Genomic DNA, 24,061 nt, shown 5'->3' on the forward strand with positions numbered 1-24,061 from the left:
CTCAAAGAAGAGTGATTTTGTCCTAGTTAGGGGTTATCTAAAGGTTGTTTCAAAATCTAAAAACCAGGAGAATAAAAAATAGAAATGAAACAAGTATCAAAAGTTGGGGGAAAAAAAAGAAAATCTTATGTTGTGTGGTGAAACTGGTGAAAATTAAATGAATTTATTACAAGTTTTTCTAAAAGAGCTTCCATATCAACAGTATAGTGGTGCCTATGTAACACTAGAATTTAATAATCTTCCTCTATTAAAAGGACATTACTTTTTTGGATTATTGTAAAAGACTGTTTTTCACATGTTGACTAATCTGCCCAGAAAATAAAGATTATGTGCCTTATTAAAATAACCTCCTGTTCTTTATGTTGCTTAATCAGGTCCTTGGTTACTTAAGAAAGTCGAATCTTCTCAGTATTAAAAGAACTAAAGTTTGGGGGGTTATTATCTTTTTCCAAACTATGCAACTTTCTGATTTGCCCTTGAAAATTTGAAGTTATCACTCTGGTTAAATAGATAATCAAGTATTACTTCACAGTGACCTTTGATAATATTTAACTGAGTTTTAAACCTTTGGATGTTTTTGACAACTTCCAAAAGTCAAATTCTAAATGAAGTCTTTTTGACCTATAACTAGTTTTGGGCTTTTTAAGAGGGTCCCTGGAAAAATCTCAAAGATTTGAGAGTGATATTAAACTTTGTATAATTAGGCCTATCTGATATGTTAAATTACATAAAAAGCATGAACAAGGGCAGCCCGGGTGGCTCAGTGGTTTAGAGCCGCATTCAGCCCAGGGCCTGATCTTGGGGTCCCGGAATCGATCCCACATGAGGCTCCCTGCATGGAGCCTGCTTCTCCCTCTGCCTGTGTCTCTGCCTCTCTCTCTTTCTCTTTGTGTCTCATGAATAAATAAATAAAATCTTAAAAATAAAAAAGCATTATCAAACAGAAGTGATGTTTAACCTTCTTTAGGTTATATTTGTATGGTTACTAATATAAGTATTTAAAATACTCTATAAAATTTCTAGAAATCTGTCCATGTTTTTACTGTACTTATAATCCATCATAATCCCAATGTTTATTTTTAAATGCTGTGTGCCTCGGAAATAAACAAATTTCTTGGTCAATTCCATCATTTCAAAATGAACTTTCAATACATCTTTAACCATGGTTATTTTTCTGTCTTTGTCATTAGCATTACTGCCTCATTCTGATTCTTTTCCCAGAATATCTGTAATCAGCTGCAGCAAGAATGCTCCATGCTGGCATCACTAGAAAAGCTCCGTGACCCTGCCACTGGGCTGAGCAAGGATTTCCAGAAAAAGAAAGAGCTGATGTGGTCACAAAACTTCTAACCAGAATCGAGCAAAACAAAAAGTTAACTATAGGGGACTAAGCGAACTGTTGAGGATGATTATCATTTTTTAAAAAACTTTTTGTTTGAAGTATTGCCGGTTCCTTTAGGATTAAGGAAACCCTTTTCCCTTTTCTTTTCCTAAACTATCTTTAACTTATAGTAATCTGATAAATCATTTCTGTAAACAGAATTGAAATATTTATGCTTTTCTCCCTGCCTGATCCCTCCAGAATTTGTAAATTCTTATTGAGCGCTCTTATTTTCATGGCAATATAATTCATGTGTGTGCGTGTGTGTGTGTGTGTGTGTGTGTGTGTGTATAGGCAAATGCATTTACTAAATAGGAATCTTTCTTCCTTTGAGAGAATATAATTTAAAACATTAATTGCCAAGGTCTTGATTGGATTGTCATATTTGAGAATGATGTGCATAGAATCAGATATGACCAGTTTAAAGGAACTAAAGTTGATTTTATCAAACCAGTAAAGCCCCCACAAAACCAGCCTGGTCCCTTGCTTACAGGGTTACAGTTAAAACAGACTCTTAAATAGCAGTTGCCAGAAGGAGGTGGGGGATGGGTGAAATAGATAAAAGGGATTAGGAGGTACAAACCAGTTACAAAATAAATAACTGACAGATACAAAGTACAGCCTAGGAAATAGAGTCAATACTACAGTAATAACATTTTTTTGGTGACTTTGCTATTGCAGTGAGCACTGAGTAATGTCTAGGCTTGCTGAATCATTACGTTTTGTACTTGAAAATAACACTGTATGTTAATTATAATTCAATAACAAATAATTAGTTAAAATATATATATTGGGGAGCCTCAAGAAGAGAGGCATTCACCCAAATCTGTAGGTACTGCAGGAGAAGAATGGTGGCAAGTCCTTGGCTTGAGTTCCTGGTCTAGAGAGACTTTATTTTTTTTTTTTTTCTAGAGAGACTTTAAAAGTCTAATCAGAGATTCTTTATTGAAAGTTCTGGCAAAGCAGACTTAAAAAGAACCTATACAACCAATGGCTACTCTTGCTGCACTTAGGTAAATGCCCAGGTCCAGTGTAATGCGAGTAGACTTACGTTAGCAACAAATAAATCCTACTGTGTTTATGTCTGATAGAAATGGAGGTGGCGGTGAAGACAATAGCATGTTTCGGTGAAGAACTGTAGCGCCCCTGTTATCAGGTCCTAGCCCTAGTCACCGTCCCTGAGGTTTTGTTATTCACCTATAGACCAGACTGGGTCCCAGATTCTTTTTGTTTCCTCCAATAACTGGCTACAACTCTCCATATGAATATTCACATTTTTCTTCCACCCTTCTGACTTACAATCACTAAGGACTAGAACTACTTCCCTTTTCCCCAAAGCACTACAAACTTCAGAGAAATCATCTCAGTGGTTCATGTGCGGGCACCATTTCCTGCCTGCTGCTACATGAGCCATGCAAGAAGTTCACTAGAACACCCGGCGCCACCACCAGCATCACTCCAATTGCAAAGCCGGAATTCATCAGAATCACACCTACTGCACCATTTAAAGATGCATCCAAGGGGATCCCTGGGTGGCTCAGCTGTTTGGCACCTGCCTTTGGCCCAGGGTGTGATCCTGGAGTCCTGGGGTCGAGTTCCACGTTGAGCTCCTTGCATGGGGCCTGCTTCTCCCTCTGCCTGTGTCCCTGCCTCTCTCTCTTCTCTCTCTGTGTCTCTCATGAATGCATGAATAAAATCTTAAAAAAAAAAATAAATAAAGATGCTCCAAACCTAACATCCAGAAAAATCTTCTCAACTGATCGCCCTCTAGACTCAAAAACAGAGTTTGGAGTTTGTTCTGATCATAAACTTTTATTTTTGTCCCCTCAGAAATGCTTCTTGATAAGTAGCTGACTGCCTGCACCATAGGGAGCCCTAAAAGAGATCCAAGCAGATGAAGCTTCCTCAGGGCCAGAGGTAGGGATCAGGGAATAGGGAAGTCAACGTTAAGGGTACAAGATTTCTTTCACAAGGTCATGAAAATTTCCTAAAATCAACGCGGTGATGTATATCTGTGTATCTGTGAGTTTTAGTATGTAAAACTAAACTCATTGAATAACACACTTAAAACTAAGTGTGTTACTAAAACTAATTGAATAACACACTTAAACTGCAGATTCCTGGGCCCCTACTCCAAAACTATGCACATGAACGTTGGGGGCCGGGGGAGAGTTCAGGGTTTAGTGAGAAAGGCAGCAAATTGCACCTGAATGTGTAGGAGCCTCCACACCTTCTATCTTCTTCTAAGTGATACCTCACCTTCTGCATTCAATAGCTAGAGTTTCTGCTCTGTGGTTTTATTATGAATATTACCTTTTGAGGAAGAAAAAATGAGTATGGAGAAGCACCCTGTCATCTGTCCTAGCTTGTCCCACCTGGAGCAGGCTCTGGGGGCTCATCCGAGGCCACACCTGGCTCCAGCACTCACCGGGCACAACCACATGCCAGGCACTGCATAAGCTACTGGAAATTCTTCCAAAGACCACCTCCCTCAGAGGAGACAGCGAGCACCTAAGAACGTTTCCAGTGGTGCATCTCAAGGGCCACACGAGCATCCGCTCTGCTGACCTGGCATACTGCTACAGCACACACGCTCCCTAGGCAAACGAAGTCTAGTCTAGTGTCTGGTCTCTCAGCCTCTGAGTGTGGGAGGGGCTACTCACCATTCTTCCAAGTTTGGGATCCATTGGGCTGGAGTTCTGTGGCCCTTAGGAATTCCCTGGACCTCAAAGGGGAAGAGAAGGTCTCATAGAGGCCTTCAGCTGGCCACCTTAGCTGTCTCTCTGCAAACTGCTGGTCTGTGCTTCCATTCCTGCCCCCGGGAGGAGGACAGGGCTGGTATAGTAGACCTATTCACATTGGGAAAACAAAGATGCTTCAGATATTCATTCAGTTGGAAGGCAGAGGAAGAAACAATGCATCTCGTATGCACAGATGATGGGATGAGGTAGTGGTCCGGAAGTCATCTGATGTTCCTGAAGGCCATCGGGGTGGCTCAGGCCGTGGGTGACATAACAGGTGCTTCACTGGGTATGTGTGGGGGGTGGTGACCCTTGAGAGGAGGTAAGCGTACGTGCCCAAGGCCACAGGAGCACAGCCTGTTACCTTGAACAGGTGGCAGAGCCTGTGCTCTGTTGTCGCAGGCCCCGGTGACCGATGCTGCACGTGAGCTATGTCAGCCTCATGAGCCCTGCTCAGGCTGCTGCAAGGACATCCCGCAGACTGGGGCCTGAAACAACAGAAACCTGGTGCTGGAAGTTCAGGAGGCTGGAAGCAGGAGATGAAGGTGTCGGGCGGGACCGGTTCCTTCTAAGGGCTGTGAAAGGGAGCCTTCTCTGGGCCTCCCTCTCTTCGCCTTCTGCTGGTTGCTGGCTGGTTGGCATCCCTTGTCTTGCAAACACACCACCCAACCTCTGCCTTAATCCTCACACACCCTTGTCCCCCTCTGTGTCTGTGCCCAAGTGTCCACCTTCCGTGAGGACATTGGTCATCTTGGGTTGGGGCCTGCCCTACTCCAGAATGGCCTTGTCATAATTAATTGCATCTGCAAAGTTCCTATTTCCTACTACGGTCACCTTCTGAGATACCGGGAGTTAGGACTTCAACGTACAATTTTTGGGCTGTCTCCAAATCACCTAGAGAGATCTCTCAAAGCACCCCAGATGGTGAATCTGGATCTCCGAGGATTACTGTGGGTAGGGTGGCCCCTGATCTCTCCCATGTGCATGTTGGGGCTACAGGACCATCTCCATCAAGCATCCGGACGAAGTCCACACTGTTCCCTCTCCAGTAGGCTTTACCCATGACCGCCTGCTACTCCAAGGAACTTCTCTTCTTCCTAAATGACTTTTCAAGGTGAGCACGGAGGCAGCTTCTCCACAAAGACCATTTCAAATAACACAGGTCAGCAGAATTCTGCAAACCCTCTTTGTATGCATCGTTCCATACAGGGACCATTGTCTTAGGCCAGAGAGTAACAGGTTCTCCCAAACTCAGGTGATGGATGACGCTGGCCACAGACCCGAAGGGAAGGGCTGTACCAGGCTTCACTGAGAGTTGGCCCACATCGCGTGTTGATGGGAAGCAGTGTAAAGGAAAAGACAGGGAGGCGTGAACACCATTCGGTTAGGGTTACTTCCTAGCCCCACGCAGCACGCTCCCTGATGCCACAGAGGCTGCTGATGTTAAAATTTTCTCTGAATGGGACGCCTGGGTGGTTCAGCGGTTGGGGATCTGCCTTTGGCTCAGGGTGTGATCCTGGAGTCCCGGGACCAAGTCCCACATCAGGCTCCCTGGATGGAGCCTGCTTCTCTCTCTGCCTGAATCTCTGCCTCTGTCTCTCATGAATAAATAGTTAAAAAAATTTTTTTTCTCTGAAAAATGAGTAACAAAGTGTACTCCGTGAATCCTTCCCCTATCTGGGGCTCTGTGGCCTTTATTCCTCCCTGGCTCCCTTGGGACGAATGTCATGGTGTAACTGCTGTGTACTCCCAGTTCCTCTCCTCCCTAGTGAAGGGAATTGTAGCCCGGCACACGTCCTGGCCTTGGTGCAGCTGGGAGTGGCCACGTGACCTCCTGAGATAAGGAACAAGTGCTAAGTCTGGACTATGCAGAGGAAAGTGGACTTCCAGGGGCAGAAGAGCTGCCACAGCAGCTGGGCCCGCCTGCAAGGACATGACAGGGAGACGTGTCAGTGGTCATCGTGGCCACAGTGGCCTGGTCTATGTCCTCACTCATACCTGTGGTCGAGGATTTGGACATGTCTGTCGCCTTTTCCTGACACCGTTACCAAGAGGAACAAGGGCAGAATGAACTTGACTTTCCCTGGGTCATGTGGAGACACTCCAGTTCCTTCAGGTGGGAGAGGCTCAGCTCATTCTCCCTAGGGTCGGGGAGTTCTATTTTTTTCTACATGAGATGAGGTGGCTGTATTTCTGTTGGTGGCCAGCTTCTTGCAATGGAGTTAACACAGGACAAGCTTTGGATTCCAGCAGTTTGGAGCCTCCCCCAGGCACAGAACTTTTGGAAAGCTGACCGATGAACACCATCCCATCCTGCACAGAACTCTATCCCCCAACTAGAAACCAGAGGTAGAGCGCAGAGACCCCGAGAGGCGGCTCAAAGGAATGAGCCACATGAGTGTCCATGGTGGGCAAGTGGTGTCAGGAGAGGGATGGGAAAGAAGGGGAAGAGGCTGTGGGGGACACGGGCTCCCCAGGGCACTGCAGAGAACCTGGGGCATGAGGGGGTGGAGAGAGGCCCCAGGGCCCCAAGGGTGACTTCCAACGTCCCCCTTCTGTCCTATTCGGTGTGATGTGGGGGGACCCAGTGAACACCACCAGCACCCTGCCATCCCTCGTGTGGACTGCTCAGAGGAGGCAAGGGTGAGCCCCTCCCTGCGCCCCCGCCAGTGAGTCGGATGGGCAGGAACGCTCCCAAGAGGCTTCATTTGTACCTTTTTATTTGGTAGCACATACTGAGAACAAGTAATCCTTACGGTTAGGTTTAGGTTTTGAGGAATCATCATAAAGAGAAGATAGGAAACAGCAGTACTGGTTTCAGGCTGGAGACAAGGACAGAACCCACATGAGGGCGAGGGACGAGAAGGGGTGGCCCCTCGGGGCATCACGTGCCCCTGACTAAATCTCCTAAGTGTGCCCAAGCCAGAGTCAGGAGGCAGAGAGGGGGCAGGAAGGAAGACCCCCCGTGCAGCCCAGCTGGACGGCAACCAGAACCTCTGACGAATGTGCGCTGTTAGATCCTGGCTACTTTCCGGAGACCATCGCGCTGACAGCCTCCTGAACATTCGGGGTGGAGCGAGGGGAGAAGCAATTCCTCCCACGGCGCTCCACGAGTGAGGGGACCCGCTCCCTCCTACAGCTGGGACACTTCATACAGGTACGCAGCCAGCATCTTGGTTCCTTCTATGTAGTTAAGCCTAATGGAGAAGAACACGCCAGCATGTCAGCTGCTGTCCAGAGGTGCAGGCATGCACACGGCATTCTTTCTGGGAATTCTACCCTCTCGTTTTGGGGCCTTGAGAACTGGCCCCCAGGTTCCCAAGTGCAGGATCAGTCCAACAGCCCCACTGGGGACCAGTCCTGGTCTTGGTCTAACAGAACACACGGGGCCCCTCCCAGGTCTTCCTAAGGAAATCGTCACTTTAATCACAGCCCCTCCCTTTGGGCAAGAGGCTTCACCCCATGCCCTGACACCTGGGTCTCCAACCCCTGCCTGCTGCCCTCCAAGCAGGGCCTGGGCCTCTGTCTGAGCCCCAACTAGCCCACCCCTGTGGCCCCCAGAGGCTCCTGTTTTCCGTCCTCCTCAGCCCCTCCTATACTGCGCACAGCTGCCCTCTGCCCACTGGACCCCTCCTTGCGGCTGCTAGCTTAGAGCCAACCTTCCATCCCTGCTGGCCAAAGAGCCCCCATCATGTCTGCATAGGCCAGGAACATCTAGAAGGGGCTCATGGAGCCAGCAAGCATACTTATTTTCCAAACAGGCATAACTGGAGGTTCTTTAGGAATCCTGGATGATGTCCTGAGACAAACACAGAGCACTGGCCAAAGCTGGTTGTGAGGACCCGCCACCTCCCCACGGCCCCATCTCTGCCTTCCACCAGAAGCGCTCGCTGAGCGCTCGCTGCCCAAGGACCACGGTAGCAGAGTACTGCCCTCGGGTAACCACAGACCACCCCCCGCTGTTCTCCTCTCCCAGCAGCCTGACAGGGAGTGGGGGGGAGGGGAGGGAGCAGCCAGGAAGGGGACAGGAGGGGCTGGAGGGCACCCTGGGGCTCTCCTGGGGTTCCTCACAGGCAGCCATGAGGAAAGCCACCCAGGGGCAGGACTGGAGAGAGGGACCAGAGCCCCCACCTGTTGAGCTTCTCGTTCTGGGAGTGGGCGCCGTCATCAGCTGAGCCCACAGGCAGCAGCATGACGTTCTTCCCCGTGGCCTCCTGAAAGGTCAAAGTCACAGGAATACTGCCACCTTCCCGGGTCAAGTCGGGCTCGACGCCAAACACTGGGGGCGAACAGGACAACAGAAACGGTGAGCTGTGAGGCTGCGGGGCTGGGGGTCACGGCATACCTACCGCCCAGCAAGGCCAGTCCGGAGCCCGAGTGCAGCCCATGTGGCCCCGGGAGAAGTCTCACCTGTCTTCAAGGCTCTTCTCCCAGCCATGTAATGAGGGTGGTTGAAGTCAGACACCCAGGGCTTCCCACCGTGGCCCATGAACACTTTAAACTTGTTGGGGCTGTGCAGCTCAGCAAATTTCTTCGTCAGGTAGCCCGTGACCTGGGTCACAAACAAGACACAGTGGATTCCAAGCCTGCATCTGATCCAGCGCTAGAGGTCTGCCCTGTGGTGCTCTGCAGTCTGCGGGGGCCCTGCAGTCAATCTGCATGGAGTCTACACGGAGTCTGCAATGGGCCTCACTTTCTGCTGCTGACACTGAGCTTAACTGTGGTACAAAAAAAGGGATTTTACCCAGATAAAAAATCCAGCTATTTAAAGGTAAATGGTAATGCTTTCAATTTCCAGCAATTCACCCTTTACACAGATGTTCCCATGTGATAAAATTTAAATGTCTTTAAAAAATTTCCCTTGATTTGTTTTACAATAACCACATCTAGACCAGCAGTGGAGCCCCGTGCCACTGAGGCACAGCTGGTGACAACATCTCAGTCCCCGCTTTCTCTCATTAAGGAAGTCCTTGATTCCTTCTCTTGGGGAACTCTCAGATGAGGGCGGGTGGCTGCCCCCATGTTTGCCCCCTCCAGAATTTTCCCCATCTGGAGTCTTGCCCTTCCGCTCCTCACATTGGCCCAGACGCGGCTCCTGTGGGTTCTCACTTTAACACACTCAGCCCAAAGTTAGCATTTGCCCTGAAGCCTTAGGATGAGGTCACAGGTCAGATTTATAGCATGCCTCAGCAGTGACAAAGGTCATATGTGAGGATTTTTATGTAGCCTTTATCTTCGAACCGTTTCTGAATTGCTTATTCTAGTAATTACTGAGTTGGCAAGAGTCAAGAAGTGGGAAGTGTGGGTCCGGGGTTTGGTGCCCTGCTAAATGCCTCTGTGCTCGAGTCTCTGCTGTGGCCCCTCCCCGCATCCCAGCTCCGTCACATGCCTGCTCGCTGACAACTTCGGGAGTCATGTTTGGCACGAGCCGGATGGAGAACTTGCCGACCACTTTCCTAGGAATCACGGTCTTGGCCCCAGATCCAGAAAAGGCGCCTTCGATCCCATGGAGAGAGAGGGACGGGTACCGCCACCTGTGCATCAGGATGTCTTTCTGCAGAAAACACAGGGGGGTAGGGGATAGCACTGTCTGCGGATGAAGGAGCTGGCAGTGTCATCTGAGAAGTCCCTCTTGGTCATCAGCCAGCCTGGGGTCCACACAATCCCAGGCAGGAAGTACAGCCCCCGGAAGGCTGAGAGATGAGCCTGCCCTCAATGTGCTCTAGTACCTGCTATGGGGGTACACCACAAGGAGGGGCACTGCCACACTCCGAACAGCCTCAAGTGTGGCATCTCCCCACCTCACTGCAGCTCAGGGCTGCCGCTGGCTCTGAGAACCGTGGGGTTCTCACCAGCCCCGCAGAATTCAGGGCTAAGTTGTGGTCCCACAGACCTCAGAGCTCCTGCGGGACCAGAGATGCCAGGAGCCAGGAGGAAGAGGGCAGGAGAAGGCAGGCCATTTGTGAGCCCCCTGGCTCCCCCAGGGCATTTCCGACTGGGAGGAAAGCCAGGACCGCCCACCCTGTCCTGGGCCAGGTGACGAGAGACTGAGCATCGTCACCCTCTGCCAAGTGGGCTGGCACAAGGCAGGCCCTCATCTCCCCAGTGTAGGACTGAGACCACCACCTCCCACACCTCACGTATCCCAGCAGCAGCGCCAGAAGAGTCAAGAGGACACGAGGCCCCTAAATGACAGGCTGGCAAGAGAAACCTGACAGGGCCCCGGGGCTCCTGTGATTTGGCCACCTAACGTGTGGACTTCCTGCTTGTGAAACAGGCTCAGGGACACCTGGAAGGAAGACATGGCCCTAATGCAGACACCTCCCACATACAGACACTAACTCGAGGCCACAGTGGGAGCGAACTGAAGTCTGTTCAGAAACCAGCTCTCCCAGATGCAGCCCCCTCCCCCGCCCAACACTCTACTCTCTGGCCTCAGGATCCCACTGCCAGCCGCCCTGTGAAGGCCCCCACCCGTGCCTCCAACTGCGGGATTCCTGCTCTGCTCAGGCCCACCAATTCTCCCCCGTGCGTCCCTGCCAGCTCTGGGTGCCCCCTGCAACAGCACAACCAGTCCCCCAGCCCCAAGCCCTCAGCACCCCTCCAACAGTCTGCCCGCAAGGTGGGTCTGATCAGCTCATCCCTCTGCACGAACCCATCACGTCCACCATCTTCCAGGGGAGCACATGGGTTCCTTGGGGTGTCACAGGCCTGCAGCTAGGCTTTTGTAGTCTGAATCCCCGAGCCCCTCCAGCTGGCCCTCCCCACGAGCAGCTGGACTCGCCTGTGCCCGTCCTGTCCCCCTTAGGCCACACCCTTCCCATCCCCTCAGGCCACATCCCTCCCAGGCACCTGGCCTCCTTTTACACTTCTCTGTGCGTTCCTCTCCTTGAGAATCGGAGCTCCCGGGCTGGGCCTGGCCATATTCCTCCTGCACCCTAGGGCCTGTTGCTACAATTTGACTACCATTGCCTATCGGACTCAGGAGCCAGGATCTAGGCTAATGCATTTTATGCAAATGGTTCCCACCTTGGGGACTGGCTGTGGGGTTAGCCTTAATCACCTCTGATCCCAGTGGTACACAATGATTCCAGAAACGCAAATAAGGCAAAAGCTACCTGCTACTATGTGTTCTCTGTGCACATTCTCCAGCTCCCAGGCTGTCAAAAGTCAACATACGACATTTTTAAAAAGCTCCTAATTCTAATTTCAAGCCCAGTAAGGTGCTGCTTTTCTATGTCTGTACCATCTGAGGGCTCCCGACACACAGATATGCCTGGGTCTCTGCCAGCACCTCTGGCTCCTTCCCACAGGAGGGGGCGGTCCCCCGCACAGGGCACGGTGGGCACATAGGGGACACGTGGACACAAACAAGGCACCTTGCAGCCGTGCAGCAGAGTCTCTGCCCCCACGTCCCTGGTGTACTCCTCCATGTCAAAGTCAATCTTGTCGTAGAGTTCCAGCTCCTCCTCTGTCACGGGGGCCACTGCCTCGCTGATGCCGGGAATGAGGATCTTTCCTTTTTTGTCCACCAGAGAGCCTGGGAGGGCACAGAAGAGGAGTGCTCAGCAGCGGGTGGTACAAACAGAGCTGTGCTCACAGCCAGAGACCATGGCCCCCCACCCACTCAGCCCCTGGGGCCCAGGGTGCAGGAGGACTGAGAGCTTTGCAGTGATGTTCCCTGGGCACACATGAGCCCTCGAGCATGGCCTGCCAACAATCAGTTACATATGTAAACAACTCAGTGAGGTGAGCAGTATCATCTTCCCACTTTAACACACAAGATCCTGATCTGGAAGGGTAGGTGAACTGTCCACAGTCACAGACCAGAACGCAGACTGCGCAGACTGCCTCCAGCAGGCTTCCTATAAAAGCTGCTACAACACTGATCAGTATTTTTTAATACACGTTCCACAAAAAACCAGCTGCTCCCTAGCTAAGGAGGCAAGGACGAGTAGAACAGAGTAGACTCTGGGCCCAGAGATGACAGGCTGCACATATGGAAGCCTGTTATCCAAGAGGGAAGGGAACAGAACTTAGGCAAATGTGGATGAGGCAAAGCTATGTGCAGGCTTAAACTAGCAGGATGCCAGAAGGACTGGGCTGGGCCTCACTGCCACAGAGCTGAGCCTGAAGGAGCCCTTGCTGGGGTGCTGTGGTGGAAAATAGAGCCGGTGCCCTCCAAGGGACGGAAAATACAACTGTGTTCAGGGGAGGGTGGTCACGTGATCCTAGAGGCCGGCTCAGATGGGGCCTGATGGCACTAGGGGCTGCTCCAGGTGGGTCCTGGAGGCAAGGCAGGGTTTGAGGACACATGGAGGAATCCAGGGAGACAGATTCTGACAGACAGACAGACAGGCAGAAATGAAGCATGTCCATCTTTCAATGGGAACAGAGAGCAGAAGGAAGTAGTTAGAAAGTGAAGGAGATTCAGGTGCTCCACAAAGAATGGTGACAAGAGCGAAATGCTGATGACCGCCTGAAACAAGGTCACTCCAACTTCTCTCCCAAGTCACTGAACAGTGACTGAAACCGTGCTTACCCATTAGCATGATGAGATCCGTCATGGCCTCATGCACCGAGCCCCCGTACACGCCAGAATGGAGGTCCTTGTCACTGCACTCCACCTGGACGGAAAGAGACCACTCTAGCTGCTATCCAGTGGGAACTTAGCCTGATCGTGTGACAGTAAATTGAACCAAGAACATTCACGAAACCTAACAATTTTCAAAATCAAGATTTGTTCCCTCAAGGAGGAAAGCAAGGCAGTTCCTAAATTATAAAACTTTGGTAGCAATGACAAATATACTCTTGGAAACGCTGACTATGGGTGAGAACACTCAGCCGTTTCTGGAGGCTTCATGGAGACCCTGCGCTTTTCTGCTGAGAGGGAACACCCACCATGAAAAGTAGCCTGCAAGGACCTTTAGCCTGAGGACCTGGGGCCAGGCCCCTCAACACCCCACAGCCTGTGACAGGTCAGGTTTGGACCCTCGCCAGGCCTGACTCTCCACACCTGTAAAATGGCAAATTGGAAGCATCTGACTCACAGCCACTGGGTTCTCGGGTCGGACCTGAGAAGTCATCCTGAGAGACTAAGCGCTCAGGGCAGCAGTTAGGATTCTGGCACTTTCAGCCTGCACAACACTCCCTCACAGGCATCAGTCACCCTGTGTGTTAGGACCCCCCTTGTCTGTGCCGGAGACCCGGGCTCAGCTGTCCGTGGCCCTCCCACTCCATGCCTGTGCCAGGCTTCCGTGTGGACCACAACCACCCAGGTCCCTCGTGATCTCTGGTCCAGGCAGAGCCTGAGGGCTGAAATGTGAACATCTTACTTTATCAAAGTAAGTCTTTCTATAGTGCTTTGCAGAAGTCAACCTTCTGAAATGGGCGAGTGGCAGTTCATCCTTCCTCAATTGCTCCCAGCCAATTCTCCAAATACCCCCTGTGCCTTGAGGTGGTGAGAAACTAAGTGTGGCTGGAGGACCCCGAAGTGGTGTCACAGAAGACCTGGCACACAGAGAAGGCTCTGGGCCTCTCCCTGCAAGGCTGCCTTCCAGGACTGACCAGCTGCGCGCTACAAAGGACAAAGGAGATTACAGGCTCAGAGAAACAGGAAGAAACACGGAAAATGCAGGATACCTCAATGAAGAAGTAGCAAATGCCCCTGAGACCATATGTGATACAGGGCTTCTTCTTCCCCAGCCAGTAATTGTCAGAAATGCAGATGTAGTCCACATCTTTAAAGAATGTGTCTTTACGGGAAAAAATCAGTTCGTCCAAGCCTTCGGAGCCTGACTCCTCCATGCCTTCCAGGCAGAACCGGACATTGACTGGAATTTCCTATGGAAGGGAAATGAGGCATTCAGTTCTCAGGTCCTTTTATTTCTTGAACACTAGGGACATGAAGTCACCAAGTGCTCTGCAATCACAAATGTCAAAGCCTCAACTTCCTCCCGACCCACCACTCGGACGGGCTGTGTGCCTGGCAGGGATCCTCAGTCCTCGGGTGCCGGGCCGTCAGGGGCCGAGCCCGGATCCGGCGGCAGCTACAACCTCACCGAGGACTCCTGCCCAGGAGGAGTCCACAGTGTGACCGCACGTCCTATCCACACGCCAACCAGGGGTCTCCAAGGTAGCCTGAGCTGCTCTCTCTATGGCATGTGCCATGACACAGACAAAACCAGCCTCTGCCTGCGTCAGGGAGCAGTCACGTACCCCGCACGCAAGAGCGAGTAGGAGCCCGCTCCTATTTCAGGAGCTCTGCACCACGGCCTCTCCACGCGCCAAGGGCCTTCTGAGGAGCGGACAGTAACCGCGAGATGCCGCCCACTGTTCTGTAGGCCCCGTCTCCCCAGCGCCGTGCAGGGAGGAAGGCGGCCTTCCTTCCAGACGTGAGAAAATGAAGCCGCACCCAAGCAAGGTGACTCGCCAAAGGTCGTACAGGCCACAGAGCAGCAGAGGCCCCACAGGGACGCAAATCCGGGGAGGCCTAGCTCAGAACTGCCCCTGGACAGCTCCCCGCACTCCCCACTGCCTCTCCCCTTCTGTCTCTCAGATGAAACCTTTCCTGGGACCCTGGCAGCTCTGCCCTGCACACAGCCATTCCCCCTCGGTCACCTCCAGATCCCGAGGGGCCCTGGAGAAGAGGTAATCTTCCCAGTCCCCAAGTCCAGTCTGTCGGAGGGTCTGGGCCTCAGCTCCCTCTTGTGCAAAATGACACTTGGACCAGTGAGTCCCAGTCCCTTTTCAGATCTACCACTCTACCCTCTGACAAAAACGCTTGTCTTGATATTTTTATTTTATCACGTACGAGATAAATCACGATGCAAAATCTGTACACAATGATCAGGATTAGGTTAAAAACAGTTGAAAAGATCATGAAGTAACAAAATACAAAGTCTCTAACTGCTGGAATTCTAGGCACCTTTTTCCTCTCTACTTTTCTATTTTACAAACTTTAGACATGAACAGTATTTCACAGTTAAGGAAATATATTCTAAAAAATAAGGACTTTTTAGAAGGATAAAACCACTCCCTGAGAAAGCTAGGAGTCGCCCACTACCACAGAGTCCAGGACGTGGCCTCAAGGTCTCCTGTCCCAGATGTAGAATCAGTGGCTGAAAACTCGAATTTCAGGCACTGGTTGGATTTCTGCTGAGTCATCAGTTCTATGACCTCTGAGTGACTGTAAAACAATTACAATTCCTAAAGCTGGAAAACAAACCTATAACCTTATATCTGATCGCACTGTGCTGATACACAGGTTTTGGGAGACCTTGCTTTCTCATATCCCAGTGATCTGTAATCTCTACAGGCCGTTCCAGGAGAAAACAGCCCTGCTTTGTATCGTTCTGATGGAGCCAGGTAGTTAGACGGGGTTGAAGTACCTGATTTGTCTTCTGGAAGGCTTCCAGGGCATTCAGCCAGCCGGCCACTGGACCCTTATCATCGGTTGCACCTCTCCCATACAGTTTGCCTAGAATAGCAATCAGCAAATTCCAGTTACAATCACAATGAAATAGAAAAGAAAGTGTATTTCTGGAGCACACCTGGTAGCGTAGCACAACCACATGCAGCATCCTAAGACTCCCTCTTCAAATCAGAAGCCCCAATTTAATTCTGTCAGGAGCCCCGAGTCTCCCTCCTACACTATTGTTAGGATCTACCAGAAAATTCACCATAACCTAAGAGCAAGCCACATGGATGCTCCCAAGTTCCCCTCCCCTTCTAGCAGACACATTCCTGCTGACTCGGGCATGGACGGCAGAGCCAGATCCAAGAGGGCACTGCTAGCTGGCTAGTTACTTCATATCTACTTCTGCAACCAGTGGGTCAGTTAGGGGCAGACAACCTGGTCATACATAGGGCCCACCATGCACCATCATCAAGAGAGAACTACAAATCTCACTCAACCCCAATTCTGACACAGTGATATTTCAGTGACTGGTGCACATGTGTGCAACTTCCAGAACCGAACTGCCACGTGATGTAAAAATAACTTGTTCTGGAAGGATAACCTCTGAGAGACACAGTGTAGCCCCCAGGTAAGAGAGCAGGAAGGCTCCTCCAGATGTTTCCTGTCCCAGAGAAGAGGATCCCTTACCGTCACGCTCCACCAAGGTGAAGGGCTCACTGTCCCAGCCATCATCCAGGGCCGCTGGTTGCACATCTAGGTGTCCGTAAATACACACGGTTTTCTTCTGCGGGTCAGAGCCCAGCTTGCCAAGTAAAATGGGAGGAAGTGGGATCTCAGAACCATCGGGGAGCTAAGAATCAAGAAGGAGCCAATTGAAGACAGCCTTTATTTAAAAAATTTGGTGCTTCTAGTAGATGTTACCTGGAGAATTTCTATTTTGTGTTCACTGTTCTATTGTTCTCATCAAGCAGCTAGTACTGTAGAGGTCAAGAACACAGTGTTCCACCGGGTCAGTGATGAACAGGAAATTCCTTTCCCAAAATCCTGAGCACTGAGACCGTGTCATGTTCACCAACTACAGGCAGTCTGGTGAATTTTTATTTTTTTATTTTTTTTTTTGACAGGCGCTGACGCAGGCCCACTTTATTGGCAGAGTCAGCCGCCCTGGGCGGGCCTCATGCTCGCGCTGGTGGATGTCTGGTGAATTTTTAAAGGCTGATTTTCTTTTTTTTAAATTTTACGTTAACAAAATGTTATGAAGGCTAAGTTTGTACGAGATGCTAAATACGACTTTCATTATCTTCTAAAATAATGGATGAAAACTACCACCGTCTTAAAGCAGGAGATACACGTTTAAAATTCTGCTTGTGGGTCACAAGTGTGCACAGAAAAGGACGCAGACCAAGACAGAAAGGAACAGTAAGAGCCGGTGCTCCTGCTGGGCTCCCTTCCCACGCCTGACCCGTCTCCCACACCCCCAAGAATGGGGGACCCCAAGAAGGGGGGGGGGCGGCTATGAGCCAGCAATGAGCGGATCATACTCTAGCTGACAGGCCAGGCTGCCGGGACTCTAGCAGGATCTGTCCTGCCAATGAAATGCACTAAGAAATGCTCACTGCATTAAGTCTTGGGGACCCCAGGGGACCCATGCTCAGCCCTGGGATCCAAGTCACCTGTCCACGTGAACCGCCCGCAGGGCTGGGTTCTCCTGCAGGTTCCGGAAGGACAGCCCCAGCCACAGGGGGTAAAGAATCATTCCTTCGACTCACTGTCTTGGTCACACATGACAACACGTGACACTATAGTTGCAGCTGGCCCTGCACTGGCCTCAGGAAAATAATGATTTTTAAATGACAGGTTTTCTCTAAGTAAATTTCTACTCTATATAATTGAAAAACTCCAATACTTCACCCTTTTTTATCAAAAGATGCCGTTTGGGCCCCCAGGTAAATTTGTACTGAAATTCATGTTGCAAATCTCTGCCTGGGTACCCCTAACTTCTCAGGACATGAAAGAATGATGTCTGGCTGAGCAACACCATCAGGTGTTTGAGGGGCACCATGCCTTCCTCTACCAGAGTACCTGTATGGGCACAAGTCATTGGCAAGGGCTCCACATGTCTCCCTGCTTCTGTTCCATCCCCACGGACGCCTTGCTAGTCCAGTTCCCAGCCCTACACTCACTGTACCGGCACCCAATGGGCCCTATTCCGTCCCAAGTGCTTTGTTCACTTCCTGTCCCTCACCACTTTGTGAGGGAGGACACATGACTCTCCCACTTTCTGAGCACTTGTCTGGAGGCCAGGCCCCTGGTGACCGGGTCCCCCCCATCTCCTGGCCCTGCAGCCTTTCTGTCCTACTGCCTGGGCAGTGGCTGGGCAGTGGAGGGGCTGGACCTGACGTTACCGCACCAGCCCTGGCAGTGGGCCTGATACCAAAGAGCCCCATGTCAGCTTCTCCCACGGCCCATGCCTGCCTTCCAGCCTGGCCCACCAGCGACTCATGCTCTGAGATCCGTCACCAGGACCTGGAACTCCAAATGTCATCTTTCCCCCGTAAGCCTGAGGATGCTCCAGCTTCTGCGTGTACACATGATGACATCCAATTCCACCTCCACAACTGCCCCAAGTCATCATGGCTTCCTAAAACATGGGATACTGCTACCACAGGAAGAGAAGCTCCAACGTGCTATTACCCCATGGTACAAGGATCTTTGTAGAACTTTTCTAACAGTGATGAAATCTGTCAATTCCTTGATAAAAATAGGTTTTATGGGGCAGCCCCGGTGGCCCAGCGGTTTGGCTCCACCTTTGGGCCAGGGTGTCATCCTGGAGACCCGGAATTGAGTCCCACATCAGGCTCCCTGCATGGAGTCTGCTTCTCTCCCTCTCCCTCTGCCTCTCTGTCATGAATAAATAAATAATTTTTTAAAAAATAGGTCTTATGTAATTCAAGAGTATAGCAGTCATTGGTCTGTCTTTTGTCCTTCCTGAAGAAATGCACTCCAACGTCAGTGTTAAATAGAATAAATCTATTGTAATGAAACAAGTCTTATTGTCACCTAGATTTTTTTTTCATATACTAGGAAAAAATGGAGGAGAAGCAAATCAATTATGCTTCTCCAATAAAACAATAAAAATACCCTTGATTTATTCTCTCACAGGTGGGGAAAAGTGCTGGGAAGCTATAGTACATCTTAAGTCAATTATTACACTTGTGGCCAAAGGAAATCTCATACGTACAATAATGGACCGGCAATCAGGTGGTCCACGTTTGAATCCCCTTCATCATCAACTGATTGTGGGTGCTCAGTGGAGACACAGCCCATCTGGGCCTCTGGGTTCTTCTATTTTTGAAAACACCAAATGTGGCTAAATGTCCACACATAAAACCCCAAGTCTAGGGGCAGCCCTGGTGGCACAGCGGTTTAGCGCCACCTGCAGCCCGGGGTGTGATCCTGGAGACCCGGGATTGAGTCCCATATCAGGCTTCCTGCATGGAGCCTGCTTCTCCCTCTGCCTGTGTCTCTGCTTCTCTCTCGCTCTCTCTGAATGAATAAATAAATAAATCTTTAAAAAACAAAACAAACAAACAAACAAAAACCCCCAAGACTATGATACCAATGGACACTTAAATCACCAGGCAAGAGAACTCTGTCACACTTTGCAATATAAAAAAATACTACAAACTTAGAAAATATAGGACATGAAACATGTCATTAGCATGGGACTTGAAATCATCTGAAACTAAAAAAGTAGAATAATGTATTATTAGTGAGATGGTTCATTCATGTCAGGAAGAAAATGAACCGTCACTTGTCAGAAGCCTGTGCTGGGCCAGTAAAATACAAAAACAGCTCTTTTTTCAGGAACCAAGTCATAAAAAAGTGCTGTTTCTCCCTGGGATGCAGGGGACACAGCGTGGTGAATGGGGGTCTTCATAACTTTCACATCTACACGTTCAGTGTGCATGCTCCTAGTTTGAATGCACACTGCTTTCTAGGGGGGAATCCCAGAGATTTTCTAAGAGTGGCCATGACATTAACATACTTCTTTTGCTGCTGCCTTTTTTTTTTTTTTTTTTTTTTTTTAAGTAGGCTCCACACCCAGTGTGGAGCCCAACTCAGAGCTTGAACTCTTGACCTTGAGATCAAGACCTGAGCCAAGATCAAGAGTCAGATCCTTAACCCACTGAACCACCCAGGCACCCCAAATTAACTTACGTCTGAGTAACCTCAAGAGCTCTCCTACCTGGAGAAAATTGCTGAGTATTACAAAAATTTTGCCCCCATCCAACTAAGGAAATCATATAGTTTAGTATGAAAATCAGGCCTTTTCTGTTTACTTTAAAGACAGGAAGATTATCTGAAGCAAACGATGAAGTTTAAGAACATGCTGGGTCCAAGGCACCTGGGTGGCAGGTGAGTGTCTGATTCTTGATTTCAGCTCAGGTCATGATCTCAGGGTCGTGAGACTGAGCCCCACATTGGGCTCTGTGTTCAGTGGGGAGTCTGCTTGAGACTTACTCTCCCTCTGCCCCTCCCCATCTCTCTCTCTCTCTCTCTCTCTCTCAAATAAGCAAGTCCTAAAAAAAAAAAAAAAAAAGGAGAGAGAGAGAGAAAAAAGAACGTGCTGGGCCCTCAGGTATGTCTGCTCATTGTGGTTCTGTAATTCCAAGAATGCCAGCGCCATACCTTCTGTTTTCCAATATCTACCAATTCCACAGAGCCACCCAACTGCTTGATGTCTGCGGCGGCAACTTCCAGCATCCTTCTGATTTCACCTCTCTTCTCAGGCCATGCAGATACACTCTGGATGGCAACCCATTCTGCGAGTTTCTGTTTGTGGATAGTAAGTAAAAATGAATTCTAAAAAGGTGCTCCTTAAGGAAGAAAGATATTCATAAATTTGCCAGGTTTTAGGCACCCAAAGTTGACTTGCTACCTGCAACCAGTCCATTTTTAATATGATGGCTAGATATCAAAGAGAAGAGCTATCACATTTGCTTTTTAAGATTTTAAAAAACTATCTTTATTGACCCTGTATGCAAAACTACAGCATAACAGAAAAATGTCAGAATGTGTATTTTTAACCATTAAGCACAAGATGAATGTGAAATGTACAAAGTTCCATAAATAAATTTACAACTAAATCTACCAAAATCACAACTGAAACAAAGTACCCAACATTTTCAAAGTCCAAGTTAGTTTATTATTCACGTTCACAATGGCCAAGTTCTTTAAAATATAATTTTTAGAATGAGAACTAAAGATTTCATCTGAAATGTGTCTTCCAAAAATAACTGCAAAGCACAATTCTTTAATGTCAAGAAAAAGATTTTATTTACATTACCAAATCATTCAAAACAGATGAAATGCCAAAAAAAAGTTAAGAGTTCTTTAGTCTATATCTACCACAAGAAATTGCAGATGGAGATTAAACTAAAATCTCTGATAAGCTTTGCTATTTCTAGAAACAAATATATGTTGAGATTTTCTGTCAAAAGCCCAAAGTATAACTTGCATACTGGAATGAGGCAAAAGAGGAGACCTCCAGATGATACACACACACTTTTTGGTTACCATTTCTTCTGTATGGTGAGAGATCAGTAAGATCTACTGTTTTAGCAAATTTTAAGCATATAACACAGTATTACTGAACGTTTGTACCCTTGGACTGACATCTTCCCATTTCCCAGCACCCAGAGTTTTACTTTCTGTTTCTGTATCATTAACTTTTTAAGATTCCACATATATGTGAGATCACACTGTATCTATCTCACTCTATCTAGACGATAGTCTTCATATTTAAATGGCACAGCTCCTATTAGTTTCTTGAAAGTTTCTCTGAGCCCCACTGCATTAAACCGGATTTTAATGTTTACTACAATAAACATTCCCTTACCTTAATGTAGCGATCCTGATTTTCATCGACATACTTAAACAGGGTAGTGAGGGCCGACATCTTTCAACCAGACCACCTTGAAGGTTCTTGGAAGGAAAAACAGCCTGTCAGTCCTGCCTGTGGATGGGCTCGACTGAGCGTGGTCAGGAAGGCATTTGTGGAGGTGGATGAAGCGCTGCTCCACCCTCCAGCGGTCATGAGGACTCCAGGAAGTGAGCAGAGATCACTATGCACACACAAGCTTGGGGAAGCAGTTAGAGGCTCAGGGTGATCTGTTCTTTTTTCACAAGGAAAATGCACACAAAATTGTGTGTAAAAATGGCAAGTAACTGCAGGAAGGGCCTGAGTTGAAGACAATCTGATGAAAATCAGAAGTAAGTAGTTCCTGGTAACACTCATTTACCAGCACTTAACATTTTTTTTTTTTTTTAAAGCACATAGAGAACTTCCCATTTACTATTACCACAGAGGAAATAATCATTCCAAGGATCTCAGCAAAAATGTCACATCCTGTTTGTTACGGTCACAAACCCATTAACACAGCAATCAAACAGAAGGGAGGCAGATAAATTGTGTTTACAAGTCGATGATCTGAGCCCAGAGATGGTCAGAGGCCTCATTAGGATAAAGGAACCTTCGTGGAGCCCACAGCCTCTCTCCAGGGTTCATTGGGAACATGGTTTCCCATGTGTGAGACCTAATACACTCTGCTCCACATTACAAATACGGGGGAAACGAAATCATCTGACCAGCCATCTTTAACATGGGAATGAAGAGCAAACAAAAATGATTCTGGTCTGGGGACTTTAAAATTGGTTGTCTCTCCTTTCTCGCACTGACATCTCAGTTTCCATCAAGTGGCAAGATGGCCCGATGCAGCAGTGGGCAGAGCTCGGCTGTACCACAGTGATACCGAGGATTTCAGAAATGCAGCGATAGCCACAGGATCCTGTGACATCTACCTAGTTCTAAAAGCCTGTGTACCCACACGCTGTAGTCAGAGTATTTTTTCCTTGGTATGGGATTCCAAAGTGACTGCTAAACAGAGGAGTGGCTCTATCTACGCTGACACCAGGCGGGGCAGCTGTTGAGCAGATTGAGGAAGTCACCTCAGCCCTGGAGTGTGATTTCAGTCAGGACAGATCAAGCTACTCGTTCCCAGGGCCTCCTTCCTCCTCTTCAAACACCCATGACGGGGCATAAAATATTTACAAACGTCCCAGCAGGGAGGCTCAGCCTGCTTCAGCTGAGGCTTTTATCTGAAAAACAAGGCCGTCCACAAATGCTGGGGAGGCATTTCACGAGCACCAGTAAGTCCAGCGTTCGTCTGTCACCGCTCATGAAAACTGGGAAGCCGTCTACGACCACACACCGCTCTGGGCACCAGCGGTCGGTCATTGGGCCGGTCATTGGGCCCGGCAAGCTCACGCTCAGGGCAGGGCGAGCCGGCGGCCTCCCGCTGGGTCATTCCAACAACGAACTACCTGGGGGCACTTCACCCAAGAATACACAGAGGCCGCCGGCTCGGCCCTCCAGGCCACGTCCGCAGGGCTGGCTCTTTCCTTCTCTGAATCAGAACCTAGGGAAGCAGGTCCTGCCAGGGCCGAGCGCGCCCTCCCACCCGGTTCTGGGCTGTTCTGCCCCAGCCCGCCCCTCTAGCGCCCCGGGGAAGGTAAGCGCGCCGCGCGAGGGCGGACCACAGCTGATGCTGCGCTTCCCAAGTCACTGCCGGGGGCTCTCGATTTCCTGCGGAGTGACATAACCGACCCAGGGGCTGGCGGCCCCGCAGGACCAGCGGGGTAAACACGCCTGTGACCCGGTGACCCGGGAACCTGCCCGGCGCCCGCGGCAGGGCCGGACAGTCCCGCCCCCCCCGCCCCCACACACGCCCGCGTACAAACCTCCCAGCCCCTCCTCCCTGCACGCCGGCCGCACACCTCGTGACCCCGGGTCCCACGAGCAGGACCGGCCGGACCCCGCCCGGGGCCAGGACGCACGCTGCCATCTCCCGGCCTCCGTGCCGGCGGGACCCCGCCAGGGGCTCGCCGCGCGACGGGAGGCTTTCGTTTCCCGCGGGCAGCGTCGGGAGCCAGCAGCTGCGGTCCAGGTCCGCCGCGCCCCGGACCCTCGCGGCGGCCTTCTCCCAACCGGGACATCCTCCCTTCCTGTCCCCGCCGGCCGCGGGGCCAGGCCGCCGCCCCGCTCCCACTAGCCCAGGCGCGACTCGGGCCTCCGCGAGGCCCACTAGGTCCCGCCCGCCTCGGCCCGCGAACCGCCCTCACCCCTCAGCCGCCGCCGCCGCGCCGGTGCCGCAGCACGTGCCCGGCCACGCCCCCCGCGCGGGCCCGCCTCCCGCCGCCGCGCTCACCAATCCCCGGCCTCGCTCGGAGGGCAGGCGTGGCGCCCCTCGCTGCCCACCAATCGCCGGCCTCACCCGGAGAGCCGGCGTCGCCCCGCCCCGCTGCCCCGCTCACCAATCCCCCGCCTCGCTCGGAGGGCTGGCGTCGCCCCGTCTCGCCCCGCCCCGCCTAGCAACCGCCGGGCTTGTGGGTAGAGCCGCCGTCGCCCCGCCCCGCCCGCCGCTCAGGGGTCGTGCGGAGGGCGGGACTTCCGGGCTG

The 24,061-nt window shown here is 50.4% G+C and overlaps 2 protein-coding genes across 4 annotated transcripts in view; both read right to left on the reverse strand.

Annotated features, from left to right (window-relative positions):
- CNDP1 (carnosine dipeptidase 1) overlaps window positions 1-4,235 on the reverse strand; it is a 36,178-nt gene extending 31,943 nt beyond the window's left edge. The window contains exon 1 of the mRNA XM_077879295.1: window positions 4,045-4,235. Within this exon, the coding sequence (XP_077735421.1) occupies window positions 4,045-4,068 (24 nt within the window). The 5' untranslated portion in view covers window positions 4,069-4,235. The remainder of the gene's footprint in view (window positions 1-4,044) is intronic.
- A 2,590-nt stretch (window positions 4,236-6,825) lies between these two features.
- Window positions 6,826-23,798, reverse strand: CNDP2 (carnosine dipeptidase 2). Of its 3 annotated transcripts, none has more exons than XM_077879503.1 (12): window positions 23,726-23,798; window positions 21,444-21,529; window positions 20,234-20,377; window positions 16,229-16,391; window positions 15,513-15,601; window positions 13,765-13,965; window positions 12,665-12,749; window positions 11,502-11,662; window positions 9,512-9,676; window positions 8,533-8,674; window positions 8,254-8,401; window positions 6,826-7,319 (listed from the first exon to the last, which is right to left on the reverse strand). In XM_077879503.1, exons 2-12 carry the CDS (start codon window positions 21,501-21,503, stop codon window positions 7,256-7,258), a joined length of 1,422 nt encoding a protein of 473 aa, XP_077735629.1. In that variant the 5' UTR covers window positions 21,504-21,529; window positions 23,726-23,798; the 3' UTR covers window positions 6,826-7,255. The 3 variants fall into 3 exon arrangements, with proteins under 3 accessions (XP_077735629.1, XP_077735661.1, XP_077735643.1); XM_077879535.1 differs by lacking the exon at window positions 23,726-23,798 and adding an exon at window positions 23,381-23,399; XM_077879517.1 differs by lacking the exon at window positions 23,726-23,798 and adding an exon at window positions 22,928-23,048.
- Window positions 23,799-24,061: the final 263 nt, after the last annotated feature.

This window comes from Canis aureus, chromosome 1 (genome assembly GCF_053574225.1).
Source record: "Canis aureus isolate CA01 chromosome 1, VMU_Caureus_v.1.0, whole genome shotgun sequence".
Taxonomy (NCBI): Eukaryota; Metazoa; Chordata; class Mammalia; order Carnivora; family Canidae; genus Canis; species Canis aureus.

Excerpts from the sequence above, each read along its gene's own strand:
- CNDP2 (XM_077879503.1), bottom strand. The coding sequence starts at position 21,503 with ATGTCGGCCCTCACTACCCTGTTTAAGTATGTCGATGAAAATCAGGAT. Across the intron at positions 20,378-21,443 it reads ATCAGGATCGCTACATTAAG|AAACTCGCAGAATGGGTTGC; the intron begins GTAAGGGAATGT and ends ATCCACAAACAG. Across the intron at positions 8,402-8,532 it reads GAGAAGAGCCTTGAAGACAG|TGTTTGGCGTCGAGCCCGAC; the intron begins GTGAGACTTCTC and ends GTTCGCCCCCAG.